General features: G+C 38.3%; 1 protein-coding gene across 4 annotated transcripts in view; it reads right to left on the bottom strand.

Moving 5' to 3' along the window:
- Nucleotides 1-335: 335 nt before the first annotated feature.
- The window catches only part of SMC2 (structural maintenance of chromosomes 2), a 33,081-nt gene continuing 13,167 nt past the window's right edge, over nt 336-20,249 (bottom strand). For all 4 annotated transcript variants that reach the window (XM_005294785.5, XM_024105668.3, XM_042850382.2 and 1 more), the window contains exons 10-25: nt 18,647-18,880; nt 16,928-17,087; nt 15,867-15,984; nt 14,267-14,405; nt 13,611-13,730; nt 12,772-12,976; nt 10,793-10,928; nt 9,011-9,135; nt 8,034-8,227; nt 7,534-7,677; nt 7,011-7,205; nt 6,294-6,494; nt 5,396-5,512; nt 3,735-3,895; nt 2,622-2,769; nt 336-1,338 (exon numbers count right to left, since the gene is read on the bottom strand). In XM_005294785.5, the coding sequence (XP_005294842.1) occupies nt 1,150-1,338; nt 2,622-2,769; nt 3,735-3,895; nt 5,396-5,512; nt 6,294-6,494; nt 7,011-7,205; nt 7,534-7,677; nt 8,034-8,227; nt 9,011-9,135; nt 10,793-10,928; nt 12,772-12,976; nt 13,611-13,730; nt 14,267-14,405; nt 15,867-15,984; nt 16,928-17,087; nt 18,647-18,880 (2,586 nt within the window). In that variant the 3' untranslated portion in view covers nt 336-1,149. The remainder of the gene's footprint in view (nt 1,339-2,621; nt 2,770-3,734; nt 3,896-5,395; nt 5,513-6,293; nt 6,495-7,010; nt 7,206-7,533; nt 7,678-8,033; nt 8,228-9,010; nt 9,136-10,792; nt 10,929-12,771; nt 12,977-13,610; nt 13,731-14,266; nt 14,406-15,866; nt 15,985-16,927; nt 17,088-18,646; nt 18,881-20,249) is intronic.

Below are 20,249 nucleotides of genomic sequence, written 5' to 3'. Positions count from 1 at the left end.
TGCCTCCCTGGCAAAGCTCCAGGTAAGTTTTGACGGAGGGAACCTCTCTTTTGAGCAGTAGTTTGCCATCTGAAGAATTCTGAGGAAAGCCAGCAAGATACCTTAAATGTTTGATCCAGAATCAAACGATTCCTGCAGAGTGTCTTTCCCTTTGTTCTTGTTTAATTCAACTAGTTAAACACTGACGTTATGAACTACATAACTAACCCCAAGACTAGTCGGAGTAACGTACTTCAAGCTTATTTAAAACTTGCCCAAGCATAGTCACATGCCACTCTGTTAAGTGGTTACCTACAAGGTGAGAAAAGAAACCAAAAGTGAAGTTAGGCTTCATGTTTGAGCTAAAATCATTTATTGACAAGACAAGCAAATTAAAATATTAACATGACAATTTTAGCAACTGTACCAAAGTTATAGTTTAGAAGGATAAGGCGTTACCTTTCCTGTTTTGCTTTTTGAAAAAGTCAGCAGTATAAACATGAGCATTTCATTTTTATGTTGTATTCTTTAGCAATCAAGCTTCTCTCACAAGTATTTTCAATTGCTTTTGATACAAGATTTAAGAACTCAATTAAGTAGTCCCTATTCCCCTACCTTACTGAAATTTCACACACATTTACATGTCAGAATACAAGAACCCGTTTCTCGTTTTTAAGGAATCATGATAGAAAAAAGCAGATTTTAAAAATGGAGGAAAACATTGAATTGTGAGTGGGACATAATAGAAGTAGCAATTGTTCATGGTTGGCCTGGCTTCAGCCAATACAATGGCAGTGCTTTGCCTGAGTGGAGAGGACAGAGTTAGAAATTCAGGTATGAAAACAAAGGAAGGTATGTAGGATAAAACAGAGGACGTGTCTAGAAATGAACAAATGGAAAGACAAAAGTGAGTGGCTATTTAGTCCAGATTTCTCTTTAGAAAACCAAGTATAATGAGAATTTTAAACATGAATTACAATTAGAGAATATATAGAATAAAACTGGCCAGAGTATTCACTGACTCCCTCATGCTCACTTCAGGGTTTTGTTGTTTTTTTAAGTTGGCCATTTAGTAATGTGTTTTTATAATGGCATTTCCAGTCTCTTCAACGTAAAGACAAGAAACACAGGACATTCCAACAGAAAGTGCTGCAGGTGGAAGTTTGCTCTTCAAGCATCCACATAGGGTCTGGGTCTATTCTTCTGTTTTGCCTTGTCAGCTTTTTGCTGTGCAGATACATTACTTCCATTCTGTGCCTGAGTATATCTTGCCACAGTGGATACACCATCTACAAACTTGGTCTTATAGAGGACATTTGCATTGTTGAACATCCCATCCTTCAAGGATACCACAATGAACTAAAGAAAGAAAAATGTTTCCACAGCATGAAAACCATAATCTGAACGTAAAAGGACAATAGAGATTTTAAAATTAAGATTGATAAAGCTTTCATAAAGTCATATAGGTATGGAAATAGTCTAAAAGCAACAGTTTAGATACACTGCTCCATTTATCCTAATTGGCTATTGTCCTGGGCACTAGTTCTCCAGGAACGTTCTGAATAGGTCACCTGAAACCATAGCAAAATAGAAACCTCCCCTGCCCAAACCACAGAGACAAGATATAAGCCCAGTTCTAGGGTTGGGATCTTTTGGTTGGGCAAAAAAAATAAGGTAAGCCCCATGTATTCGGCCGTCCCAAATTAAGTCCCTGATGCTGAACAAGGCCCCTTCATTTCAGATCAAACCATGAACAAACAACCTGTCACTGACAGATATGAGGTGAGCCTCCTCCCTCATAGTTGGGAAGGGCACTTTACTCTCCCTTGTGACAGCCAGAAGATAGTTCTCTCTTCTTCAGTCCTTCCCACTTTGCATGGGTGGGTCTAGTCCATTTGTTTCACAGAAGCACTTTGCTTAGCCCTAGGCAAAGAACACTTCACGGATACAGATAGTACACGTAGCATGTTCAGAGCTCTCAAATTTGTGCAGGTGAGAATCTAGTCTCAATAACAGTAGGAAGACAGAGACCAGACTGGGAAGTTGGGGTGAGGTATGTCAAACCCATACTGATTCTGTTTCAGATGGTGTGTGATTTGCCTATAAAAGACCCTTCAGTTCTACCACATGAACACACAGGATCACCTGAAGAACAAACTCCTCCAGCTCCATACGTTTTCCTGCCCAAGTTGGAGTGATATGAAGTGTGCCAGGAATCAGTGGAGAGAATGTTCATAAGGGCCCAAAATAGAAGAATAGAAGTTATACTTTTAAGGCAGGAGTCCTCAAACCTCTTAAAAAAAAGTGTGGCCCTTATCTTAATAGATTGATTAATTCACGGACAGAGCCCTTCCCATTTGCTACTATGTACCAGTTCTGTTGGTTACAGCAGTTGGTTACCAAGAAAAACAACATGAGGAAAGTAATGAGTTTTACACTAGAAGGTGAGAGGACGACTAGAACAGGACTCCATAAAAATGTTTCACAGTTTGCAGAATAATCACTGCGACCTCCGTGTTTTAGGCCTCATGAATACAGAATTTCTAAGCACTCACGCTTCCCCAGTTGTATATGCTCACACTCTTGGAGAGTAATGAACTACACAAACAGACCACCACATATAGATATTTGCAAGATCATACCTGGGAATGTCTGAAGTGAGTGCGAAGCATCTGTCCAATGTTCTGCGTGTGAGAAAGATCAAGGGCTGCATCCACTTCATCTAAGATGTAAATTGGAGCAGGTTTGAAGAGAAGCATGGCTAAGATCAGGGACAAAGCCACCAAAGATCTAAAACAGACCAAAGACAGTTAATTCTTTATAAGCTACAGGGGAAAAAAATATTCTCTCCCCCCTTTGGCTGCTCCACCAAAGCACAGTTGTGCTGCAGCAAGGACATTCTGTGAGTGTAGACAGACACTAGAAGCTCTGGAGCAGTAGGACAGATAGCTAATACCATGGTTTGGTATTTAACTGAAACTCAGATTTCTGCCCAAATCTTAATGAAAGATATAAAATAACCTTTCAAAGTCTGACTGGTTGGATTGTTACTTTGAAGTTCATGCTGCTGTTTTACTCATTTCCAATTGTGAGTTTTGCTACATTCTCATTGGTCTACATTGTTGCTATGTTAGCCGGTAGCTATTCTGGATGATTCTCTCCCTTCCCCTCAAGAGAGTCGTCTGCTTCCTTCACCACGCTCCCAACAACTGTCTTCTAGGTCTCCACTTTCCAGAGCCACCTTTAAAAGACACTGCATAGCTTCTGGCAGAGAGAATGGTATTCTCTTCACAGTAACTTACTCCCCCTCTTTAATATGCTAGAAGGGTAGAGAGCTTTCAGTGCCATGGTGGCACTTCTTTTGAACCAGAGGAGGAACACGTTGTATCTAGGAGCCAGAGACTACAAATTAAACATGGGAATAGTACGACACATTCCTCAATACGATCCATTATTTTTAGTTATTGCAACTCTCCTGTAATTTCACTTATGCCACTTCTCTACAGAAGCACAGTTTATCTTAATAGCTGTGAAAAGCAGTGTACTCATCTATGATTTAAATTTCTCTTTATTCTTGAATGTTTCCATTATGTAGATACATAAAAGTTAGCTCAGTACTTTATGTTCTATGCTCTGGATGTTAAAATGTGAATTGGTAAATACATGTGTATTTTATTTAAGGAAAGCAAAACAATCTACCTCTGGGGGAAAAAGAGGACAACAAAGGAAAAGGAAAACAAAAGCATCACACCAACCTTTGACCTCCACTAAGTTCTGTTAAATTTTCCTTCCAGGTATTTCCTAAGGCAACCTTGAATTCCAAACCATCTAAGGCAGTTTGCCCCTCAGGGGCTGCCAGCATAGCATTGGCCCCAGGTAGAAGAGTAGAGAAAATTGAACCGAAGTCTTTGTTCACCTACAAATCAGACCACCACAAATATTTTCTAAAGGCCTTTGAATCATGAACAATTGCTGTATACTTAAACTAACAAATAGCATTATTAACAAACACTTCATTTCTGCCTCCTGGAGTCAGTTTCTTTTAACCCGATGGAATTGGATGTCCAGCGGAAGATTAGCATGTGCTAGATGGTGAGAAGACAGACTGTACAGAATCCTTTCTTTGTTCCATAATTCAAGACAAAAACATGGTCTAGATCAGAGGTCCCCAAACTGTGGGGCACACCCCAGGGGGCGCAAAGCACTGTTTTGGGGGGTTGCAGCTGGGACCCGGGCCAGCCCCCACGGTGGGGCATGGAGGGAGCGCCACCCAGCTCTGTTCCTGACCTGGCCCAACTTCGGCTCCTGCCCCCAGCTGAGCCCAGCCTCAGCCCCCTTACTCCTGTCTGCGTCCAGTCCCCCTGAAGCCATGGTCCCGCTCCCGGCCCGGGGGGTGGGAGGGGGCGAGAATTGAGGGAAAGGCAGATAGGAGTAAGGGGGACGTAACCCTGAAAAGTTTGGGTACCGTTTTCTTTAATGATTCCAATGAGGAAGTTAAACACATTTGGTTGCATTTCAGTAGTTCGTATGTCAGGTGATAAGATGCTTTGGGATTTCATCTGGATGAAAGGTGCTATTAAAAATAGCAAACTCCTCTTTGGACACACACATATGCAGCCCCCCTACTTAACTCCCTTTGTTAAACAGTAATGGGAAAATATTTGACGTAGTCTTCAAAATCATAGCCTATATTGAAATGCTCAGGATTGGGACTGTGCCTTTATTTCCCAAGCAAAGTTACTGTGTACTTCTGCACACCTATGGCACTATATTAAAAAAAAATAATTACGTAATTTCTAATAGATGTCAAGAAGTACCACTGTTTTGTCTTTTGTTGGTGATACCTTAAATATATGCAGCAATAGTTTACATTTGTAAATTAGTGTCTGAAATTTAGATATATTTTAGATACTCTTAAGTACATCCAATCATAAAATTAGACACGTCAAAACCCAAGAAGTTATTTAACAAGTATCATAAAATTTCTTTTTTACCCACAAAAGCTTATGCCCAAATAAATCTGTTAGTCTTTAAGGTGCCAGCGGACTCCTCGTTGTTTTTGTGGATACAGACGAACATGGCTACCCCCTGATACTTGTATTAGGTGAATTGAAAAATACTATTTCTTTTGTTTTTTACAGTGCAAATACTTGCATTCAAAAATAAATATAAAGTGAGCACTGTACACTTTGTATTCTGTGTTGTAACTGAAATCAATATATTTGAAAATGTAGAGAACATCCAAAAATATTTAAATAAATGGTATTATTATTATTGTTTAACAGTGCGATTAATCACAATTAATTTTTTTAATCGCTTGACGGTCCTTAAAAAAAAAAAAAAAGGAATAAAGTTGATCCTCCATGTTTAGAAAAAAACACTCTAAAATGTGAAAGCTAAATCTGAAATAACATACCTTTTGCCAGGCAATGTTCAAAGCTTCATTTTTCTTTTGGTCAAGCTCTTCGATAGTTGCAAGTATTTTAGACTTGTCATTCTCTACAATTCTTTTTCTCTTCATTAAGTCATTATACTGGTTCAATTAGAAGAGAAAATTGGTCTCAATTAACTTTGTACTTGACATGTTTGGCTCTAATCCTGTAAATACTCAGATGCTTAACTTTAAGCATGTGAATAGGCCTACTTACAAGAGTAAACTTAAGAATGTGTGTATAACTGCTTGCAGAATCAAGGCTTTCAGTACTTTATTCTAAAATATATTCTAGAAATTTGCTACAACAATTAACAAAGGGTAAAACTAAATCCTGAGGGACACTTCTCTCCCTCATGTTAATAGTGGTTCATTGTAATTTTTACCTATTAATTGGTACAAAAGGATAATTTTTCCTAACCGCGAAAAATGCACCAATCCTAGCCAACTACAGTGATACTAAAATGTCAATTGGCCAATTCGTCCTGAAACACCATGGGCTACAACCCACATTTTTGGCGAGGTTTTCATTTTGATTTAATACTCAATCAAGCATTGCAGTAGACATAGTAATGCTGGACTAATATACTCAGAATGGAACTTTTTAGAAGGAAACTAATCTTTTGTCACGGGAAGTCAGGATTTTCCCCAATATCAATTGCTGATGCCCAGTCGGTTAAAAATGTATTAGCATCCAAAAATAAATAAAATGGGTCATGCTATTGACTTCTGAATTAGACAATGTGTAAAGCTTAAGCAGATCACTTTATTTCTTTGGGACACTGAGTAGTACTGTGCAGGGGATAGAAATTACACTGCCCCTAAACAAAGAGATATGCCACAAATTGTCCAGACTCTTGAGGTTAAAGCAAGAAATTTTTACCCTTTCTTCTGCCTCTGAAAGCATGTTCATAGCTCTCATATTGACATTCCTTCCCAACTTCTCTTTTTTTTCCTGTAGTTTCTGCAGCCTCTGACCTGCTTCTTTAGGATTGTTAGTTTTAAAATCATACGCTGTGTTAGGCTGGCCAAAAAGTTGTTTCTCTGAAGCTATCCACTCATAGTCTTTCAGCAGTTTAGCCACCTGGAAACATGCACAAAAGCACATATGTTGAGAGCATTTACATGAAAAATATCAGCACCCTAAGTTGCTATACAACATTAAATCTCAGTATACAAAATGCAGCTTTGCTGAGCATCAAAAGAACACTGCCTTATATCAAGTACTGAAGAAAAGTCAGGAAGGTCAAAACATGGGGAAAGTTTTTGAATGAGTTTGACCTTGTGACTTGAACTTAGATTTCCCAAATGGCAACACAATGCTCTGCCACTGTGTCTCCAAGTCAACCTTCTTTAATGGGTTGTCCAATAGATATGACTGCATCTGCTTCATTGGTTGTCTCCCATACTGACATGCTCTGTTTGCCTATGGGACAATGTATGGATAAACACTTGGGATTTTTCTGAGATGTTTCTCAGAGTTCAGGATGTACCATTATACCAATGCTTATTAGATAAAGGAGAATATTTCCATTGCCCATGGTGACTGAAATAACCACCTCTGGTTACGGAGGCAAAGAAGGGTAGAGTTCTGGGATACCTTGGCAGCAGCATCAGTAGTTTCTCGCTTGTGTTTGTTGATGTTATGTTCTAGCTCTTTAACCTTAAGCTGTGATTCATTATTTTGTTCTCTATATTTTACAGCCTCTGCAGATTTGGCTTTAATTTCTTTATCCTGGGCCGTGATTATTTCCTTTTGCGTAGCCAGCTCCTCCTGAGCTTTCTTTACTGATGCCTGAAAAACAACGGAGACAATCATTTCTCTTTTTTAACCAATTTATATTATACCCTTATTACGAATAAAGGAAAATGACTAGCAGGAAAAAAGGGGAAAATATAGAAATTCTTTGAGGGTGAAATTCAGTCAAAGGATAAAAAGTCTGCAGAAAGGTCCTGTAGGCTATGTACCTCCTGTGTGGTGGGAGAAAAATCCATATCAAATTGAATAAATAATCTATAGTATAAGGTTTAATAGTTTCCATTCACAGCTACACACAGATGGAATAATATCAGAACAAAGTTGTCTTTGGTATTGAAAGTACCTCCAGTTTTGCCAGACCTACCTTTGTCTTGGACACCTCAGATGCCATAGCATCAATCTGATCCTGGTAGGATTTGATAGCTTCATTCACAGCCTCAATCTGTTGTTTATAGGAGGCCTGTTCGCGCTTTAGCTCTTCTAATTCCAGAACTAATGCTTCAACTTCCTAAACAGATGACATGTTGAACATGTATTAAGGACTATACTTGAATAGAAAGATTTAATATTCAGCTTGCTTCTGAGTAAAGACTGCAGAAGAAAGGTCGAAAGTCAATGGCTCCACAACCACCACTATAATATCATTATAATCAGACAGCCTCACAAAGGGAGAATGGAGCATATTTACGATTCTAGAACAAATCATGCATCACCAATTTCTATGTATGTCAATGACTACAAAATAATATCCATGCACTGAAACTGATAAGGTTTAAGAGAATCATAAATCTCTGCAGACACTTCTGCTCCATTGTGGCCATTTTTCAGGATTGTTAAACTTGCTACCAACAGTGAAAGATTTACCTGCTGCTTTTCTTTCATTTTTTTGCTGGAAGCATCTGCCTTTTTTTTGGCACCATCTAGCTTCTGCTGGGCATCTTTCAATTCTCTCTCACGCTCCACTTCGGCATTTTTCATTTTGTTCTCCAGCACTTTATATTTTTCTTCTGCCTTTTTTTGGATTTCCTTGGTTTTCTTTAGTGTCTCTTCACTTTCCTCTGAATCCAAAAATACAGTATTGATCCTGGGAGTTCTTCCAGCCCCTGACTAAACTTCTACACATATACTTATAACTCAGATGTCAAATCAATTTTAACAAAGGCTTAGTACAAAAAAAAGGGTAACAAGAATTTTTACTAACTTATGAGATCAGCAATTTCAGTGTTCCCTTGTCCATGGGTCAGTATAAATGCTGCCCAAATACTAACATCACAAATAAAATATATGGGAGGGTACAGCGAGATTGAAATTTGTTCATTAAGTTAAATAAATAAGCTCTCCCTTTATATGCCAGATAAATATACACTTTACATACCACAGGATGAACAAATTAATTCACTGAATGGTAGTCTACCAATCTCTGGTATCCTATCAGTTCCTTCACTCATGACACTGTTTGAGACACTCCCACTACACATCTGCCTATTTCTTCCTCTTGAACCTGTATGCTTTTGCTATTCCTTCTTTCCAGATCTCCTTTATCTGTGTGAAAACTAATATTTTTCAAATAATTTCTCAGGATTCAAAGTATGCATAGTGCAAATCCTAAATACAAGAAAATCAGCAACCTTAACTGTATCCTCATTTTAGTCGCTCTATTGTTATTTTAATTTGTAACATCTTTTGTATTTGTTAAACAAAAATCCCTACAAAACAAGTTTCAGGTTTTTAATGGAATCTAAAAGCTATTAGCTTTATACAAATCTCAAAAGCAAACAACAGGATTCCACTCTGAATAGCCAAATAACGTCCTTCACATTTTCAGCAACTTGCTATCTCACCAATGGTTTTCTTAAGGGTATCCAGCTCCTCTTGTTGTTTGTGATAGGCACTTTGCTGAAGTTTGGTTTGCAACAGCTCTGCTTCTTCTGATTTCATCTCCCACTGCTGCTTCAGTTGGCGATATCTTAGCAGATGATAGGAGACATAATCAGATGTATACGCATGATAAATTACAGGCATATCACTTATGTAGGGTACACAGAGCTTTAAATTTTCAAGCTATACATGAGATAAATAGACAAGTATTTATATTTCCATTTTACAATGAAGAAAATTGAGGCTATCAGCCGTGAATTGGGAGTTCCTGCCTTCAAACCTCATGCCATATCCTTTAGGATAATATGACAAACATTTACACATCTGCAATGATAAATCCTGTATAGTCTCATCAATAATGAAGTTTACAGTAGAATTCCATTTATCTGAATGGCCTGGGACATCCAAAACATTTGGATACCTGGACACTTGGATAAATGCAAGTGCTATTTTAAACTGGAGTTTCATATTTTCATACTGCAGTGATGCCAGTTCCTGAGGATGGAGGAAACGGTGAAGGAAAGGAGTAGCTGCAGAGGACAGGAGTCTCCTTGGTGCTGCTGAGTGCTTCCTGGCACTGAGAGCCCGAGTGGAGGGAGCCAGTCTTAGCCCTTTGCTATTTGTACTGGTGGTTTCAGAGCTGGGGGCTGAGAGTGCCTGGTGCTGCTTGAGCACTTCCCAGAAGGCTCCTGTCTTCTGCAGCAACTTCCCCGCTCCTTCTTTTCTCTCCTCTAGCTTTGGGGACTGGCATGAAACTGAAATTGCACCTTAAAATTGCATGTTCATTTATATGAATGTCTGATTATCCAAAAGCTACATTGGGGACACACTATGGCTGTGGATAACTAGGATTTTCAGATACATGGAAAATGTCTGTTCAAACAATTTAATAAGTACATAAACCTTACTAGGGCTGATCATCAGTGGCTTAATTAAACTGACTCCTCTTAGTGGACGTGCAGCAACTGCACTATTTATCAAAAAGCAAATAAATGAAGATGTCTAACTCACAACTAAATCTTTTTAACTGTACAATATCAGATTCTAGATGAAAGTGACATAGAAATGTTAAAAACTAAGTTTGAATCTGGTTTGCTCCGTTTATTTATGTTTTTGGAAAAATCATTAAAATGGTTGAAACAGGGTTTGAAAAATAAGTACCACATGTACATAGTGTACTTTATTTTTAAGGACTCTTATTTGCTTAAGTATATTTCATAGAAGACCTTTAAATAAAAAGGAAGATTCCACAATTATTTTTAATTGAAATTCACACAGAAATATTTTCTAAGTAAGAAGATCGAATTTAAATTCCCAAATAGCAAATATTTTGGGGGATACTGTTGCAATTTCAGTGTTTTATAACTCTCACCTACTCTGATTTTATTCTCTAGAAGCTGAAATTCTGGATAGGAGTTACAGAATAGGACCCAAGGAAAATCATTTGACACTTCAGTGAATAGGAAAAGCAGAAAACTGAATACAGTTTTCAGGAAAGCACCAGTGTGTACTAAAATGCTATTTTCCCCAAGCATAGCAACAATATAATCTTTTCTTGCTACTATTTTCCTGCAGATGTTGTCCAGAAATCTCCTTGCCTCCCCATGAAATTGTGTAGTGAAGTGGTCACACTATTCTGGCTTTCATACAAAACCTGATCTGACCCTCTGTGCTCCTACAGTATTATATAAATATAAATAAAAGAGAAAAAGAATTTATAGAAGCTTGTATATTTTAACCCTTACTTTTCAGCAGTGTTCTTTAAGCTTGCCAGCTCCTTTTCTACTGTGTCTAGCTCAGACTCCTTTGTTTTTAATTTTTCTTGAATATCTTTCATTTCCAGAAGCTTGGACAAAACAGGTGTAGACTGTGAGCGTGCGCCTGATTAGTGAAAAAACAGAAAGCTGAGATGATTGATTGCCTACCATTACTTACTTAAACTAAAGGATGTGTTTAAAAATTGGGCTACTCACACGGTGTGAGAGAACAAAACTAGAGTCGCTTATAAAGCAAAGATTGAACATATAATAGTTCTCAAATACAGTCAGAGACTATTTTCTCACTCTGGAATTAAGGCATGTTTATCTACAACTATTTTTCCTAGATTTTCTGGAATAGAAGTATTACTAGAATCTAGTATTACTGGACTGGAAGCTCTCAATGGAGCTCAATCCAAGTTTTTATGCTATTGCTTAACGAGTTGGGCAAAGTAGGGTACGTTTGGCTGAACTTGCAGGGTTTTGAAGCCCAGTAACTCTTCACTTAACATTGTAGTTATGTTCCTGAAAAATGCTACTATATATAAAACTACACACACTCATGGTCTAACAATTTAATACTGTTCACAGCAATGATGATTGTGAAGCTTTGTTGAGGTAGTGGAGTCAGAGGGTGGGATATTTCCCAGGGAATGCCTTGCTGCTAAATGATGAACTAGCAATCGGCTGAGCCCTCAAGGGTTAACACATTGTTGTAAATGTAGCCTCACACTCTACAAGGCAGCACTAATGGAGGAAGGAGACACAATAGACACATGGCAGTGGCTGCAAACATTCCCTGCGGAAACTGAACCCACGCTATCCCACTGGAGCACACCACTCCCTCCACTTTCCAAAGTGCTGGGGGAAAGGAGGGGGAGGGAAAAGTGTGTGTGTGTGACAGAGAGAGAGACGCATTGCCCCTTTAAGTACGCTGACCCCACTCTAAGTACACTGCCTTTTTAAGTAGATCGACAAGTTGAGATAGCAGCTGCTGCTGGCAAGTTCCCTCGGTCCTGAGCCCTGACGTCTACCTTTCTGCTCTCTGGAGATGGGGTACAGGAGCAGGGGGAGGGGGACACCCTGACATCAGCACTCCTCTTCCCCCCCTCTGCACAGGAAGCAGGAGGCTCCCGGGAGCAGCTCCAAGGCAGAGGGCAGGAGCAGCACATGGCACTGGGAGGAGGGACACCTGAACTGCCCAGCAATTGATAGCCTGCTGAGCGGCTGTTGCACAGGGAACTTAGGGGGGCTGCTGGCCCACCCTGGTTCCAAGCCCCCAATGGGGCTACAATGGGCTGCTCTTCCTGCAAGCAGTGGACAAAGCAGCCGGGTGCCAAACAACGTTGTAAGGGAGCATTGCACAACTTTAAATGAGCATGTTCTCTAATTGATCAGCGACGTAACAACGAAACAGTGTTAACCGGGATGACATTAAGTGAGGAGTTACTGTACCTGTCTTACTGGATTATTTAATTATGTAATAAATACGTTTTTGGGTTTAACTGAAATACTTAATTGAAGATTTTTTCCCTGTTAGATGGGCTCCTCGTCCTGGTTAAAGCTTATGACATATGTTATTTGGTACCAAACAAAAGCTGGTTTATTTTTCCTGGATTGGAGATATTTGTCTATTACATTTGTAAATGGATTATCCAATACATTTCACGTGCACAGGGAACACTATACAGTCATAACTTTTAATTAAAACAATTTAAATAAGGCAAATATTTTTGTTCCAGTATTTTCATTTATGTCTTGCAGAATTCTTTGAATGGCCATTCTTCTTAAATCAAGGGACTAACTGGGATTTGACTTTAAGTAGAGTACATCTTCAGTCAAATAGATTTCAAAGTTATCCAGTGTAAGGTTCTAAATACAATTTTACTGTTGGCATTTGTTAAAACATTTAAAGCAGTACACTAGTCAGCAGAGATGATATGGTAGGAAACCAAAATAATGATTACCTCCACTCAGAGTACCCTGAGGATCAAAGGTATCTCCTCCAAGAGTGACAGTTCTTTTCATTATGTTTTTGTCAAAAGTCACTTTCTTGGCATTATTCATGTTATCACAAACCAGTGATGTCCCAAAGACATATTCCATTGCCTTCTGCAGTTCAGATTCATACCCAACCAGAGAGAGGGCCAAATGCACATTATCAGCACCAACCTAACAGTAAAAGAAAATAGTATTAGTGTTCCACAAGAATTAGATAAAGAGTTTTTAAATCCAGTTTCTTGCTCCCCTTATAAGGTTTTGTAACATATTAGAATTCCTGTAACATATTAGAATTCCTGTAACATATTAGAATTCCTGTAACATATTAGAAAGAAAATAGTATTAGTGTTCCACAAGAATTAGATAAAGAGTTTTTAAATCCAGTTTCTTGCTCCCCTTATAAGGTTTTGTAACATATTAGAATTCCTCAATACCATGTCCTAATACATCAGCAGCAAGTGCCTTTGAACTATTTGACTATAGGTAAAAAACTCTCCCCTTCTCCAGTCAGAGTACTAATAGGCACCACAATCAAATAAGTTCAGCAATGCATCTCCCCCAGACATTATTTGGCTCACTCCCTTCTTTGTGACTGGCAACACAAAACTTTATTGTTGTGCTCAGCTCCTCCTTCCTCTATCTAAGAGTGAGTTCAGTTCTTTGCCCCACTCCCACTCAGCCCATGTATTGTCTATTGTGCTTTTACAGAATGGTAGCGGCTAACAAAGCATTTCAATTTTAAGTAACAAAACAAAATAAAATAAAGAAAAAAATACACAGCAAAAGAATACATCTAAAGACATACCAAGCGTTTTGCCGCCATCACAGTTTCTTGCCTAATACACTGTGCTGAAATTTTATTTAGTGGAATTATGGTGTATCGACGCTTCAGTTCACCTTTTTCTAGCAGTTTTTTACCAATAACCTGAAATTTAGGGGGAAAAAATGTACATAAGGGTATCAAAACACATGTCAAATTGTGAAAACTAAGACAACTGAAAAAAACTTCTTACAGGAATGATACACATACTGGAAAGTTTAACATTTGGCCTAAGGAGGCATGACTCCATTGACCTATATTAATTCATACCCACTAAAAGTAAATTCACTACTTGCTAAGGTATCCGCTTAAGGATACCCTATTGGTATGCACCAAGATTTTTAGCGGTGACTAGGGATTTGAGGGGGCCTCAAATTTGGGAGTGGGGACCAACTGGATATACCTTAAAGGGGCCTGATTTTCAGAATGCAGGTGCTCAGCACTTCCTGAAAACCTGCATTCTTTTAAAGTGTCTGAAGTTGAGGCCCCAAGTCACTAATCGCTTTTGAAAATCTTGGCCTTAATGCACAAAGTTTTAACTACATGTCTCCCAGGAGTGTCCACAGAAGTTGCATGACTAAATCACAGGGTTGAATACAGCCAAAGGGATGTACTCAAAAGTTATATGTTAAGAAACATACCTCTGTGTCAACCACAATGTTATAGAGTTTTCCCCCAGCTACCACTTCTAGAGCTGTTGCTGTGGAGATCTCTTTCACGGTGATTAGAGAGGCAACAAGCCCTTTTATATGGTTTGGGTTCCAATTTTTTTCTGGATCCCTTAAAATAAATTAAAACGATATGATAGCATACAAATTATGTTTCTTTAGGATGAAAACAGCTTATGACAAACTCTAAACCCACATATATTAATATAAAAATTCCATAATATGCAGAGCTATAATATTCTGAAGCCACGGACAGATAAATTATTTTAAAACTTCATAACAAACAAATAAGGTTTTCCAAGTAAACTGTCAGCTGTGGAATAAATAGAACAAGCCTGCCTTCAACATTGCCTCAAGTTGTTCATAAAACTTGGCACTACAAATAGTTATGCAGAACTGACTTTATTAATAAGCTAACAAAATTTGGGAGCATTGCTAATATTTCTAATTGACATATAAACAGACATATTTTGGTGTTAAATTAAAGTTACATGAAGCAAGCCTATTCATTAGGTACGAGGTATAAATCTTTCATTAAAGTAGTTTTTTTACATAGTTACATGAAGGAGGTTTGGGGAGATTATGAAGACGTTCATGAAATTTTTCTTGAATGTAAGAAGTTATTGATTTTTTATCATTTACATAAACAACAAGGAGTCTGGTGGCACCTTAAAGACTAACAGATTTATTTGGGCATAAGCTTTCGTGAGTAAAAACCTCACTTCTTCGGATGCATGCCCAAATAAATCTGTTAGTCTTTAAGGTGCCACCAGACTCCTTGTTGTTTTTGTAGATACAGACTAACACAGCTACCCCCTGATACTTATCATTTACATGTTATCACTAGCCTTTTAGATTTGAATGAACTTGTCAAAGGCACTATTTAAAGAGGCACACATACAAAATTTAACAATATAACAATGGATCATAGCAAACTTTAGACAAAAAGATATAGCATGTTTCTCCAACTGAAAATACTAATGCCTATGGACATTTAACGAAAACTGCATTTCTCAGTAGTGACAGTATAAAACTGATCAGTAATTAGCTGCCATAATATTTCTATGGGAAAAGGATAACATAGTTTTGATGCTATATCATCAGAAATTAGCGGCTAACATTTGCAAGCATATAATAAATGCATCTGCTGTTTTCACTTTTCCTTGTCCCAGTGGATAGTGCACCGGACTGTGGCTCAGGAGACCTAGCCCTGCCACTGGCAGGATGGACCTTGGGCAAGTCATGTTACTTCTTCATACCCCAATTTCCCCATCCGTAAAAAGGAGATGATGATATTTACCGCCTTTGTAAAGTGCTTGGACATCCGTGGGTAAAAAGAGCTGTGTGAGTGCCAGGTAATATATTATTGTCCTAAATACCCAGGCAGATTAATCATGCCGTAACAGAAAGTCAGTAATGGAAAGGGAAGCAAACTATTGATATACCAATAGCAAAATAATGACTTCCTGAATTGTCGTCCTCCCGAGTTCACACAATCTTATAAAAGTTTCTAGAGGACATTTTTTTAAAATGGATGTTTAGTGAACATTAGAGTACAATTCTAAGGCCTTACTTATATTCAAACCGTAGACTGGGAAACTTGGCCATTAAGGCTTCATAGGACTCTCTCAACTGATTGACATCACGAGACAGCTCTCTCCGTTTTGCTAAAAGAGTTTCTTCTTTTTTGTCTAAAAGAGCCAAACAAACATATCACTGAACTTTTTAGTCACAATCTTTGCAGATTTAGATATGAAGCAGTTTAGAAGCAGGTACACAACATGTAGCCCAAGCCATAATGAGAAGTCCTTCCTTCTTCCAAGATTCTTACAGCTATAATTTAAGCAAAATATTGGCACCCAAATATTCCAAACCGACATAAATCAGAAACTTGGAATCTTGCAAGCTTCAGTGAGATTTATAGAAAAACAACAATTGGTAGTTTTAGCTAGATAAATGCCCTTTTTGCAGTGAGGGGACACACAAAAAATTCCAAGACACTTTACCTTGTTTAAGACAACATTTTCCAACTTAGGTGCCTAAAGTAAGGCACTTAAACTGGTTAGATTCTCAGAAATGGCGAACACTGGCATTTGCTATTGACTTTGGGCTGGATTTTCATTTACGCTAGAGCCTCTTTACACTCTGGCTCTGCATTTGCACTGTAAAGGGGCCTCAAATTGGATGTGAGTTACACTTATGTCGACAGAGTGGTGTGAAGGTGCCTTAATGAGAATGAAAGTCATTGCCCTTTACTGGGAAAAGGCTGGGGAAAACTTTTAATCTGGTGTCTCAATTTAAATACCCAGAGTTTGTAAATCTTGGCCTATAAATTTAAACTAGTATCCTTTTACCTTCAACAGGCAATCCTACAGCCCCAACCTGCAGCTCTGGGATCTATGAACTCTTACCTGCTGCAAGTAAGAAAACTGCATATTTTCCCATCTAATTCTATTGTGCTACCTCCACTATACTAGTAACCATTCATTAAAATGGCAGAAATATTAATTTCTTCAGAGTTCTCTTCCTATATTTCCAGGCTCTTTCTTCACACCAGGTTCTTCTAGATCGTCCTATACTTCCCACCCACCAATCCCAAAATTGCTATTCTACCAGTAAGTCAGTACAACAAACCTTCATAGTTTAGCTTTTTCATTTCATTTTCTAGTTTTTCTTTCAGCTTTTTGACAGCTTCAAATGCTTCTTGATCTTTCTTGTAGCCACCATCCATCTTTTTTACTTCCGCTTGTTTTGTCTTTAATTCTTGTTGAGCATGTTTCAACTTCATTTGAGCCTATTGTGAAATACAGGACAAACACAGAGCCTGGAGGTTTTCAAACAGGACATTGTATAGATTTAGAATTTCTACATTATCAGGGTGCTTGGGTTATTATTCAGGATCCTTATCACTTACAGTAGTGTCAAATAGCATCCTTGGCATTTAAAAACATAGTGCAATGGTAGATGGAGGAGAGAGTTTGGAAATAAAAATAGGATATTCTGCATCTCTCTGTTATTTTAGGTCATATATTAAAAGGCAGGATGGGGGAAGGTTTCAAGAGGGTAATGAATAGGGTTAGTAAATGAATGAAAAGGAGCAGGCCCCCTTTAGGGTTTTTCAAAACCACATTTCTTCAGATGAGTCATGGAACACATTCCTCAATAAGGACTATGCATATGTTAAGTTTGAAGTTTTAATTTAAAACGGTGCATTAGAGCACAATAACGCATATGAAAGTTTGACAGAAGAGAGACACATTCTTACTTCATCCACAAGAGTAAATAATTTAATCAATTAAAACAAACAAACAAACAAAAAAAAACACACAACCAAAACTAAAGACACCATTGAGAACAACTAATTCTGGGTTTACCATACATGAAAACCTTCAGTTTCAAAAGATAAACTTTTGGAACACATTATTAATGAGTCTGGGACAAAGAGTTTAGTATGAATGTACCAAATGACTATTACTAAGGCTACGTCTTCATTAGAAATGCTGCAGCAGTGCCACTGTAGCACTTCGGTGTAGACACTCATTACAGCGACACGAAGGGTTCTCCCATCAGTGTAGTTAATCCATCTCCCTGAGAGGTGGCACATAAATCAACAGAAGAATTCTTCCTTCCCCCTTGCGCTGTCTACACCGAGGGGTGGAGTGGGGTGGGGTGGTTAGGCCAGCTTAACTACATCACTTAGGGATGTGAATTTTTCACACCCCCGAGAGACATAACTGGGTTAACCTAACTTTTTAGCCTAGATGTGGCATAAATTAGAACAAATACCAATATACCTTGACACAGATCTGCATGATTTAAAATTAAGATTAATCTTTTCATGACTACCAGGGCCAAAATCAGGACTTTCAGAGTTTTCCCCCATCATTAAAAACACTGAGTGACAAAGAGAACAAGTATCCATCTACTGAGCAAGACCAATCAAAGAATTTTTATAAGTCTGGTTTTCATATATACAGTGGAATTTAGGGCTTTAATATAGCTTGAACTGGTTAAATTTAATTTCAAACAATTAATGTAAACATAAAAAATAAGTTATTACAGGAAATTGAAGTTAAAATTAAGAACACTGAGTACCATGACTTTTTCTTTTTTAAATCTAATATTATAATTTTTGTATTTTTTCTCATGTCAATGCCATAGCTTTTCCCAATTTATGTTATCACAAACAGCTAGCCTTAATAATACAATATGCTATCATGCATTGCCTGTTACAGAACATCCCTGTGAAGCATTTTTTGATAACCAAATGGAATATTGCTGAGCAAGCTTTTCAAGACAAAGTTAATAAAACCATCAATGCTTGTTTGGGACATGGTTAGCTTCTATTCTTACCTGCTTAGCCTCCGTTTCTGCTTTACTAATGTCATTCTTGCACGTCATCATCTGTCCAGCAAGAGTTGCTTCTTCACCATCTTCATTGCTGGACAGACCAGCAGACACGGCATTAAAATGTTGTTGTGCAGCAGCCAGAACATTTGTATCTTTATCACTTGCCTCCTGCAGAGCATTTAGCCCATCTTTTATCTTCTTTACTTCCTTCTCCTTCGCCACTACAGCCTTCGAATCCTTTAGCAAAACAAATCAGATCAATCAGATCCGTTTGAGAGAGTAACAGCAACTTGAAATCTAAACAGCATTGAAAAATCAGTTGCAAATAGTTTAAGGTACTATGTTCCCAAGCCCCCTTGCCATTATTTGTGATTGTACAATCACATTTATATTTTTTTGAATGTTTTCTTGCCTGTATTGTTGCATGAAAGAGCCACACAAACAGGGCAAACACAAAGTGTTGCACAAAATACACTGGAAAAATAAATTACTGTAACTGATACAGATTAGAGGGGGAAAGTTTTTTTTAAGTATTATTGTTAACAGTAACAGGTAAAAAGATATGACAGAAATGTGAACCTTGACAGTCTCATTTAATCGTCAGAGCATTGATATTCTTATAGAGCAATGTATTTTAAAGTTATTGTGATCCTCCCTGAACGTCATAAAAAATAAAATATTAGCTGAGGGGGCCTATTCTGTTCATGCACACACCTAATTCCTAATGGGAATATATTCTTTATATCAGGCTACACACCAACATCAAGCTTAAAACAAAGTCTGTCTCTCAGGTGACATTGAAGGGGGAAATCAAAGCTTTATTAAAGGGAAAATTTAGACTACTTTACATAATACATGATATTGTAAAAAGGTAATGCCACTTATTCTTTATCTCTACAGAATACAGACCCTGGACTTCAGAAAAGCAGACTGACTCCCTCAGGGAACTGACGGGCAGAATCCCTTGGGAGGCTAATATGAGGGGGGAAAGGAGCCCAGGAGAGCTGACTGTATTTTAAAGAAGCCTTATTGAGAGCACAGAAACAAACCACCCCGATGTGCAGAAAGAATAGCAAATATGGGAGGCAACCAGCTTGGCTTAACTAAGAAATCTTCAGTGAGCTTAAACACAAAAAGGAAGCTTACAAGAAGTGGAAACTTGGACAGATGACTAGGGAGGAGTATAAAAATATTGCTCGAGCATGCAGGGATGTAATCAGGAAGGCCAAAGCACAATTGGAGTTGCAGCTAGCAAGGGATGTGAAGGGTAACAAGAAGGGTTTCTACAGGTCTGATAGCAACAAGAAGATGGTCAGGGAAAGTGTGGGACCCTTACTGAATGGGGGAGGTAACCTAGTGACGGATGATGTGGAAAAAGCTGAAGTACTCAATGCTTTTTTGCCTCAGTCTTCACAGACAAGGTCAGCTTCCAGCCTGCTGCACTGGGTAGCACAGTATAGGGAGGAGGTTAGCAGCCCTCAGTGGTGAAAGAACAGGTTAAGGACTATTTAAAAAAGCTGGACATACACAAATCCATGGGGCTGGATGCAATGCATCTGAGGGTGCGGAGAGAGTTGGCTGAAGTGATTGCAAAGCCATTGGCCAT

The sequence above is a fragment of the Chrysemys picta genome, chromosome 6 (genome assembly GCF_011386835.1).
Source record: "Chrysemys picta bellii isolate R12L10 chromosome 6, ASM1138683v2, whole genome shotgun sequence".
NCBI lineage: Eukaryota > Metazoa > Chordata > Testudines > Emydidae > Chrysemys > Chrysemys picta.
The sequence above is the reverse complement of the archived record's forward strand: the minus strand, read 5'-3'. Positions and strand labels throughout refer to the sequence as shown.